The 10,199-nt window shown below is 39.2% G+C and overlaps 2 protein-coding genes across 2 annotated transcripts; one reads left to right on the top strand and one right to left on the bottom strand.

Moving 5' to 3' along the window:
* The first annotated feature begins 1,374 nt into the window (after window positions 1-1,374).
* Window positions 1,375-6,529, top strand: LOC140793890 (KH domain-containing protein At4g18375-like). Its single transcript, XM_073145655.1, has 8 exons — window positions 1,375-1,531; window positions 2,161-2,850; window positions 3,918-4,376; window positions 4,511-4,756; window positions 4,873-5,307; window positions 5,411-5,466; window positions 5,558-5,657; window positions 5,958-6,529. The coding sequence occupies exons 2-8, from the start codon at window positions 2,203-2,205 to the stop codon at window positions 6,144-6,146; spliced, it is 2,133 nt and encodes a 710-aa protein (XP_073001756.1). The 5' UTR covers window positions 1,375-1,531; window positions 2,161-2,202; the 3' UTR covers window positions 6,147-6,529.
* A 425-nt stretch (window positions 6,530-6,954) lies between these two features.
* On the bottom strand, window positions 6,955-9,046 carry LOC140793891 (uncharacterized protein At1g65710-like). Its single transcript, XM_073145656.1, has 2 exons — window positions 7,958-9,046; window positions 6,955-7,846 (listed from the first exon to the last, which is right to left on the bottom strand). The coding sequence occupies exons 1-2, from the start codon at window positions 8,906-8,908 to the stop codon at window positions 7,151-7,153; spliced, it is 1,647 nt and encodes a 548-aa protein (XP_073001757.1). The 5' UTR covers window positions 8,909-9,046; the 3' UTR covers window positions 6,955-7,150.
* Between the last annotated feature and the right edge of the window lie 1,153 nt (window positions 9,047-10,199).

A 10,199-nucleotide genomic window follows, 5' to 3' on the forward strand; every position in this document is an offset into this window, starting at 1 on the left:
ATATGTGTAAGTAAAGAAATAATTTTATTTTATCATCACACTGGTAATTTATTAAATATGAATCACAACATATAGAAACTAAGCGGTGACATTGACGCAAATAAAAGTTATATTTTATAAATAATGCATATAGTTTTGTTTTTATTATAATTTACACCATACTATATTAATTAAGCTCATATTTTACTTTTAATGCATCAAAAAACCCTAAAACCAACGTATTTAATATTTCGCTAATTTAAAAAAAACATTTAAATACTTAAATTACTTCTAATTTGATCTTATAATTTGTTCCCCTTTTATTTTTTATCCTAATATTAAAAAATTATTTAAAAAATATTAATATCATTTTATATTTACAGTTTATTTAAATCATCTATAAAATGAACGAGGTTAATAGTAAATTTGCGCCCTAATTTGAAAACAAATAGGATAGGGTGGAATTCAAATTTCAAACTCACTACTGCAATGGGAGGTGGACCACCACCAATTACTCATCCGGTCGATCGGACACGTGGACTTGGAGTCTACACGGTTAGTTTGGTCTTCCACCGTATCTATCAAACTAAGGGAAATAGGACACGTGTCGGCCAATAAGATTTGGTCGCATGAAAACGACCGTCCACCAGATGGCAGAACGGTGGGTGTGATTTTTGCCTGTGTTTGAGATTATATTAATAGTTTGTATACACTATTCTATCAATCAACTTCAATGCCAAAAGAAACTTTTACATCAAGCTTTGTATTCTTCCTTATGTTTGTCTCGTATGGTATTGAATTGAAGGGGGTCCATAATTATAACTAAGGACCCAGTTTTTATCCAACCTGTGAGAACTTATTCTAACTTTATCTATCCTCTCATCTTTCTTTCTTTTCTTGTGGATAGGGGGGGGTAATAAACGAAGAAGAGTGGTGTTTGTGTGGGAATAAAGGTTGGATAGCTATCTCTATCCGTGGGGAGAATAGAGGAGTGCTACTTGGAATGTTGAAAACTAGAATAGGATAAAGGTGGAATTACAACAGTGTTATTCTTGTTTTTAATTTTAAGATTGTATTCGAACGTACTCTTTTTTTCTCATTTTTTAAACTTGGGTGAGAATAAACTACAGTCTACAGTCTTGTTACTGTCGTTTTTAAAAATATTTCTACACTCCGTTCCAAGTTCCAAACACCACATGGAATATTCTGTCCTACGTATCTCCGGGGGCCCCAGGGGCCTTTGTGTAAATATACCCATAAAGGGAGGAGTGATTGTTAAATTTCTAGAAAGATAGGAGGTTTTTCGTAATAAATCTTAAAAAAGGACCCAAAAAGAGATTACCCGCCCTGGTTGGGTTAGATGTTAGGTCCCGGTCTGGTCGGATCGGTCGAGTTGGAACATCAACTCCATCGACTCTTTCTTCCAGTGACGGTGCGTCGCTCCTTCCCATTTTATCGTCTTCTCGATCGAAACCTAATCGCTCCCTCGCTCTCTCGCTCTCTCGCTCTGCGGCTTTGAGGAACACGAAGGGTGAAAGAAGAAGAAGAGAAGGTACGTGTTATTGTCACTTTCCATCCTCGCAAGACCCAACCCTAGCTTCCTTTCTCCTCATATTTTCTGTTAACTGACAAAATTATCTTGTGAGATGCTTTACTCGAACCGAAATCTGCTCGTAATGTTAGGTTTGCCCAAATTTTGCGGTTTTGGGTGCTCTCAGTCTCTGTATGGTTTAATATATGAAGGAAGTGGGGGAACACTGTCGTCTTTGTGGTGGCTAAGGGCTGATTTATGATTCGGTGCGGGAAAATGGAATGGCACGTTGAATTCTATTAATTGCTGCCTTATTTGAGAATAGGTTAAAATTCTTGTTAATTTGGTAGTGTTTTCTATGCTTGTGGAAGACATTAATGATTATATAACATTAGAAAGAGCAAAGACAACTTAGTGATGATTGAGAACAGACGTTTGTGTGAGTAACATAAAGAATTTGTCGTGTCTTAGGACATCAGAACAATTTATCGACTTGAAATTTACCAAAACTAATGTCCAGTCTATAAATTAACAAGCTTGAAATATGACGTAGACAGGAAGCATGTTATGAATTTTCGTCAATCTTTTACATTCTGTTCTGATATTACCTGTGTCTATATTGATTGGACATTCTGTTTCTTCATTATTAGGTTAAAGTGAACTTCAGCAGCTGTGTTATATTTTATAAAAATATGGATGGTGGGAAATATGGGAAACGCAAATCAAGTACCTTCAGGAAGCCTTCACGCCCTCATTTTGATGACAAGAAAAGGAAAAGGCTAAGTTCCGGTCACAATGATGGTTCTATGTCCTCAAAGCCAATTGACACTTTATATCGGATCCTTTGCCCTGTTAAAAAGATTGGTAGTGTTCTGGGAAAAGGTGGTGACATTATTAATGCCCTTAGAGATGAGACTCATGCAAAGATAAGGGTTGCTGATGCTATTCCTGGGGCAGAGGAGAGAGTTGTAATCATTTTCAATTACTTGTCAAAACAATCAGGAGAATCCGATTCTGATCAAGAGCCTGATAGTGTTAATGCTGCTGCTGATGAACCAGAGAATATCAAACCCCATTGTCCTGCACAGGATGCTTTGTTGAAGGTAAACAACAGGATCACATCAGATGAGGTTCTGCATGGCGGAGTGATGCATGAAAAGAATGAACCTGATGACGAAGTCACTGCTCGCATACTGGTTCCCAACAATCAAGTTGGGTGCCTTTTGGGTAAAGGTGGCACCATTATACAGAAATTACGAAGTGATACTGGTGCAAGCATCCGCATCTTGCCCTCAGAGCACCTTCCACCTTGTGCCATGAGCTCTGATGAGTTGGTGCAGGTAGCATCCTTTTAGTTTCCTGCTTTTCTTATATGGCTTGTTTCTAATAGTTAATGCACTCATAATGCATTACTCGATTTATTAAGATATGAAAGATGATTCTTTTTAATTAGTTATCTTAGTTCATTTAACAGAATTTAATCGTCTAAAATACACTTGAGAAAACGAGATCGTATATTGGATGAATGTGATATCGTGTACTATGATTTATTGAGATCACATATGTCTACTCATAATCTCATTCCATTAGCGAACTTATCTAATTTCTAGTTCTTAATTTTGATAGATAGAAGAAGAAGAAGATCCGCTAACACAAATTACTTCCTTTTTTTTGAGACACTTCATATCAGTATATAACTCATTATAACATTCGCTAAATATCTGTAAAGCCCGTCTATGTAGCATCACTCCTTTTTTCCATTTAACTTGTTATTGCTCAGCATCTCCAAATGCTTACAGTTTAGATTATATTTCTTTCTACCAGTGCTTGTGATATTTTACTTAAACCAAATTTTGTTGACATATTTAAAATTCCCTTGAGTGTTATCTCATATCATAACACTTATGTGAATGAGAATACATATTGTTTCACTAGCTTGCATCAGACTAGGATAGCATTTAGTTTCTTTATACAGGGACTCTGTAACAACTCACCCAATATTACCTGTTTTCAGTTGAAATCTTCCAAGACAGTAAACTTTACATGTAATTCCATGAAATATTACCTGTTTTCAGTAGGAATCACTTTCTGTAAAATTATTGTGGTTCTATTAGCTTTAGTTATGTGATTAATTTACCGTGGCTTGCTTTGATCTGAAGAATTTAGTATTTTGAAAATTGATATCTAAAAGCTGCTTAACTTCAACATAATTTGTTTAAGGGTTCAATTTTTCTTCTCAAAGTTGTGTCGTCATCATCAAACATAGGTTGTTTAAGGGTTCAAATTTTCTTCTCAAAGTTTTGTCATAATTTCATTTGAAATTATCACATATGCATGTTTTGCCAGATCAATTCCCTTAATCTTCCCATTTTTGTATTTCAACATCTGGCTTTCTCTGCACTTTTAGATATCAGGAATGCCATCTGTCATGACGAAGGCACTGTATGAGATTTCCACTCGTTTGCATCAGCATCCTCATAAAGAAAATCCTCCTCTAGAAGATCTTATATATGCCAGCACTCGAGGTTTACACGAGTCTTCTGGTTCCATGCCTCCTCCATTGCCTCAAGGAAATTCAATATGGTCTCACCAGTATGGTGGTCTTCCTCCACCAACACCATGGTTTGATGGCCATAGAGAACCATCTGGATTTGCTTTCGATGGTTACAAGAGTGGTCGCTTTAACAGGGAAATAACAGAAGAGTTTTCTGTGAGAATGTTATGTGCAAGTGGGAAGATTGGTGGGGTAATTGGGAAAGGTGGGGTCAGTGTCCGACATTTAGAGCAACAGACAGGTGCTCGCATTCAAATTGAGGACACTGCTCCAGAGGCTGGAGAACGGGTCATTGTTATCTCATCTAAGGAGGTAAATATTATCTGTATCTATCTGAATAGATGCCTCTTGCTCTTCCTCTTTGAAGATAATCTTAACTAATATTGTAATTGACATTCATGGTATTTTTTCAACTTCTGATTGGTAGATATGATTACATCTTTTAGGTTCCTTCTGATCCAATTTCTCCAACAATTGAGGCTCTTCTTATGCTTCAAAGAAAAGCAAGTGCAACATCTGAGAATGATGTCGTAACTACTAGGCTTCTTGTTCCATCAAGTAAGGTTGGTTGCATAATTGGACAAGGTGGCAATATAATTACGGAAATGAGGAGGAGAACAAGGGCAGACATTCGAGTTTACTCTAAGGAAGATAAGCCAAAATATACATCCGCTGATGAGGAGCTTGTGCAGGTGACGTAGCTATTATTCCTTGGCTTAGTTGTTCTCAGTATGTTGCACTACTTCTCATCATCGATCAATATTGCAAGTTTATTTTGGTGTACTCATCATTTCTTTTAGCCTTTCAGATATCTGGAAATCCAGTTGTTGCGAGTGAAGCACTAAAGGAGATAACTTCAAGGCTTAGAACCAGGACTTTCCGAAGTGGGACAGCTGCTGTAAGTCCTACACGTCCTGATCCTTTCTATGGTTTTCCTCCAGAACACATGCCTAACAGAGGATTACCGCCGTCTGGAAGTCCTGCATCTTTCCGTGGATTTCCTCTAGAACACATGCCTAACAGAGGATTACCACCATCTAGAAGCCCTCCTCATTTCCATGGGTATCCTCCTTCAGATCGTATGCCTACCAGAGGATTACCGCAATCTGTAAGTCCTGCTATCAACAGTGCACCTATGGGCTCTTTTCGTGAGTATGCTCCTCCAGAGAGCTTCTCGAATAGAGGATTGCCTTCGTCAGGCATGAGTAGAGCTGGGAATTCTAGTGGTTATGATCATCTGAAGGTACTTTTTTTTTTATAAAAAATTTGGCTGAGTGCCTCATTACTTGTGGATGCCGATTTTTTTTTCCCTTTTGTAGGCATTTCATTTTCCACTTTCTTTTCAGGGTGCAGGTCAAATGTATGAAGCTCAGCGCTATCCAGGACCACCAACTGCTACCGGGTATAGTGTCTTTCACTTCATGATAAGCACTTATTTAATCGACGTCTGGTTTCAAGAATGCCATTAATTGATGTTTTTATAATTTTAACAGCTATCCAAACATAAACAGCTCTGTGGAGATTAGGATTCCTAATAGTGCAGTGGCATCTGTTATTGGAGCAGGTGGGAGCACTCTATCTGATATCCGTCAGGTAATTTCAGTTGCATGTGTTTCAATATTCTTTTAGTAATAGCAGCACTTTAGGATGGTCAAACTAATCTTGTATAATGGTATTAAAATTATTCATCTTGATGAGGAAAGTTTGTCCTTACTAGTTGTGGGTTCTACCAGAGTTCTTTCAGATGCATTGTGTAGCAATCAGATAAAATTCATCAACTAAATACAGAAGCTCTTAGTGCCTCTACAAATGTTAACTGTTATATTTATCTCCTTGATAGAGCATATCCATTATTCTGAAAGTTTTCTTTGGACTTTTTTTTGTTCATTCTAGATCTCTGGTGCAAGGATCAAGTTACGTGATCCTCTTACTAGTGCTTCGGAATGTATTGTTGAGATCCACGGTACTCCCGACCAAACGAAAGCAGCAGAGAGCCTTCTTCAGGCCTTTATTGCTTCAAGCATGCAGAACATGCAACGGTCTGAAGCACCTCGCCTGTATCAGCCTTCTGCTTGGAGCTAAGGGATCATCCTTTTCACATCAGTAGTATTGTGTGGCCATATTCGACAGCCTTTTTTGATCTGAGTTGTCATTACCCGATTTAGATGAGGCTCTAACTAACAGAAAATATTGTAGGAGCTATCATGCGTAGAATAATAGATGAGGAGAGGTGGTCATATTCTGATTTCTTCACTGACCATATGAACTGCTAAGTTTTGCAGCTGTACATGATCTGAGAATTAGATACCCTAGTATTTTTTTTTTTTCAAAACCCTTTGAGGATATAATTTTTTTAAGTTTCTTGAACTGTACTTGACTAAAATTATGTAGTGGGAGGTTAACTATATCAGTACTTGGCAACAAATATTTTTAAGAAGGCTCTTACTGATAATATTTTTGCGCAATGTTAATTGTTGGTTCTTTTTTATTGGTTTAAAAGTTTGGTTTTCTATTTACTTGTCATATTAGTTGAATTTGCATTGTTATTTAGGGGGCTTTTGAGAAGAGTTTGGTTTAATGTATGAAAATATTATATTTTATTGATGTCATAATATAGTCTTTTAAAGTGCCAAGTTAGGTCCATGTGCAGGATTTTGACATTCACTCAAATATAAGATTTTTGCTCATGTTGATATCTCATGTAGAGCTCTATATTTGCAACATCTAAGAATATATGAACCCAAACAGGCTTATGGGCTGATCTGGCTTACCATCTCTTTTCCTTTTTCTGTACTTCCATCATTGATGACTTTCTAAGCCAGAAAATTACATCCATGTCAATTATATTTCAGTAACGGACGGGAAATGCTGAAGAAATGACATATGAGACTTGTGAGAGTAAAATCCATTGGCTTTATGAGACTTATGAGTGTCAGACATAAGTTGTTGGCTTTCACAAATCCATTGTTAGGCAAAATGACTTCTGCTTTACAAGTGGAAGAACATTAAAGGAGACATCTAAACAATTGTGAAGAGAAAAGTTACATCTGCCAATAGCAAAATCTCTTGCTATGACACCAACAAAATCATACTAGTGCACCACCACCAGCAGCAGCAAGAACTGGTAGTGAAAGAGCTCTACCACCGGAATTTCCACTTCCAATACCGCCGCTGCCGCTGCCGCCGCCGCCGCCGCCGTTGCCGACGTGAAGCTGGCATTGATGATCAAAACCTCTCTTCTTGCCTTCCCCTTCCTTCCCGTTGTTGTTAGAGCGCGAAGTTTGACGGTGATCGACGGATTCGATGGAGCTTGGCTCCCAGGAAGAAGACCACTCCTGGCCTAAGTAGCCATTACTCCCCCAAGATTCTTGGGACTCTGCCGTCTCGCCTCCTTTATCTCCCACTGTGACATTCTTGGGGTTAAATTCAAAGCTCTTCTTGTCAGAAGAAGAAGAATTGAGATCTGCCACGGCTTCCAGGATGGAGCATGCCTTGGACAAACAAGCTGGGAGAGTGAAGGCCACCGGTTTGTCGTCCTTTTGGTAGTTCTGGATCTCTTCAAGCATCAAGGACGTGAACGAATTTTTACCAAGAGTGGCATCTTGGTTCAGGCCAAGATTTTGATCAAAATCTCTAGAAGATCTCCTCAATGATCTAGTTCTTGTTACAGTGCTAGGATTGAGACTTCCCTTAGCATCCTCTACTATTTCACACTCCTTTTCTTCCTTCTTAGCTTTACAGTTCACCTGTTGCTCAATGTCTACAATATTTTGCCTCTCTTTCTGCAACATTCCAAGTAAGAAATTCAATTATGCCATCAAAAGAAGATAAAAGAGAGAGGAGGAGGAAAAGAACGGCAAGTTTAGAGCTACATGTTATGTATGTTACTTCACCTGAGCTTGTGATTGATTGAGCTTTGCATCTTTAGCCTTCTGCACCTTGTAGTTGTTGCTTCCTCTACCAATTTGATTTCCTCTGAGAATGTTCTCGTCGATCTCGGCCATCGGATTCCTCCGGTAGGGCGACCTCGCCGCCTTCCTCGGCGAGCTCTGGCCCAGCAATTGCCGCGGGCAATGCAGAGAATTCTCATCGAGAATCCTACACGTGTTGGACGGTGACTGTGACCGAGGGGAAGCCCTCCTGGAACAACTCCCTTTCTCCCTTGCCGGCACCGACACCATCTTCACCGGCTGCTTCGGCCTCTCGCTCAGAACCTGACCGTCTGGCCTCCTCGCGGGAGACCGGCTTGTCCTCCTCCCCCCGCCACTTCCCCTTTCCCTACTCCTTGAATGCTTATTATGCTCCCTTTCCATAACCCTCTCCCTACTGGGTGTTCTCCGGTGAGGAGACGGCCTCGACAGTGGTTTCTCTCCGTCTTCTTCCTCGCCTTTCTTCTCGTTGTCGAAGTCGAAGCTCCGCTTCGAGCTCGAACGCCTCCTATGCCCGCCGCCGCCTTCTCGCCCAGAGGAGCTGTGGCTGAGGCGGCCGCATTGGATTAGTATTGCGTCCACCTCCTCCTTGGTGCAGCTTGATGCCCTGAATGGAGCATGCAACATCTCCTCCACCATGGCCACTCCACCATCATTACCATTTGTCGGAGTCTCTGCTTTCTTCTTCTCCTTCTCCTCAGGGGCAAGCACTGCCGTTTTGGTGGTCTGGGCAATGGCGAACACTGGCTTCTTCTTGGATGATGTAACTGCTACTCCCGCGGTTAGTTTGGATGCTACCACCGTCTTTATTGCCTTCTTCTTCTCCACCTTCTCCTCATTTGAAACCGGAGGAGGAAGAGGAGGAGGAGGAGAGTTGGCATCTTTAGTCTTCTTCTTGCTGAGACAAAGACCCATTTGCTCAAATCAACAGAGAAGCGAGAGAAAGAGAGAGATTGGAACCCAAAAGGACTGGGATTTTCTCGTATCTTAGATTTATATTATAGTTGTACTGGCGCGAGAACCGAGGAGATATAGAGGTGGTGTTCTTTGGCCAATGGATGCAGTCATGCAGAAGGAGGAGTTGGGATTTCAAATTTGGTGACGTACATGTGAGTGCCAGTGCTCAGAAATAGATAGCCGTTGGAGGTGTCAGTTAAAAGACTTGATATCCAGTGCTCAGAAAACAAATTTTTAACTTGTTCTTGTGGTCGGAATTGGCCAATTTGTGTGCCATTATTATGTCCTTGTATTTAAAACTTGGGCGATCGAATCTTTTATAACGGCTATATTGGGACTTGGGAGGGATTGTTTTGATTCTCCTCTTCCCGTTTTACTCCCTTTCAACCAGAGGTAGCAGCAAAATAGTAAAAAATCTATAGCTCTTTTTAAGTGATCACATGGACCATGGACTTTTCTATAGTAACAAGGATTAATTACATTCTTGTCACCTTCTGCTATCACTCTATATTACTTCACCTTTTAAAAAATAGTGGACACATACACTCTTTTTTGAATTATCTACTTGTATTACTAAACACCTCCCTCCATTAAAAGTTTTATTAAAAATATTTCTAATTAGATGGATAAAAATATTTGTACTTGTTTCCCTCTGCTATTATAAGTAAATTTTAAAATTATTAGAGAAAATCGGTGTAACATTTAACAATTGAAGAAACTGCTATATAATTAAGCCTAATAATAAGAGCTCAAAGAATAGAGGAAATAGCATATAGTAATCTTACATCCTAAATTGCCTCCCTCTCCAACAACACGAAGAAGGGAAATGATACCAAGTAACGTTATCTATAAACTTGTTTCCATATATTAAACCCAGAATATCAGGTTCATGGTTTGCAAGTTTTTCCATTGCATCAAGTAAATGTAATGCCTTCAATTGAATAATATATTTCCATTTACTTTTTCCCATTATTTTCAAACCTAGACATTTGAAAGATATACAGAAGTGTGTAATCATCTAAATTATGCAAGAAGGAACACAATCTATGTAAATTGGAAATGAGAGATACTGTGTTACAGCAATGTGACGAGCACTGAGACATTTGAACTTCTCTCAAGTGGAAACTCATTTTCACTGTGCCTGGGAGAGTAACAACTATGATAACACCAAAGGATAACAAAGGCAGCACTTGTTACAAATGCCTGAACAATATCGGTAATTGGAGTTTTATGCCACTTTAGCAACCAA

This window comes from Typha latifolia, chromosome 8 (genome assembly GCF_019914945.1).
Source record: "Typha latifolia isolate L0001 chromosome 8, TyphaL0001v2, whole genome shotgun sequence".
In the NCBI taxonomy this organism is placed as follows: Eukaryota; Viridiplantae; Streptophyta; class Magnoliopsida; order Poales; family Typhaceae; genus Typha; species Typha latifolia.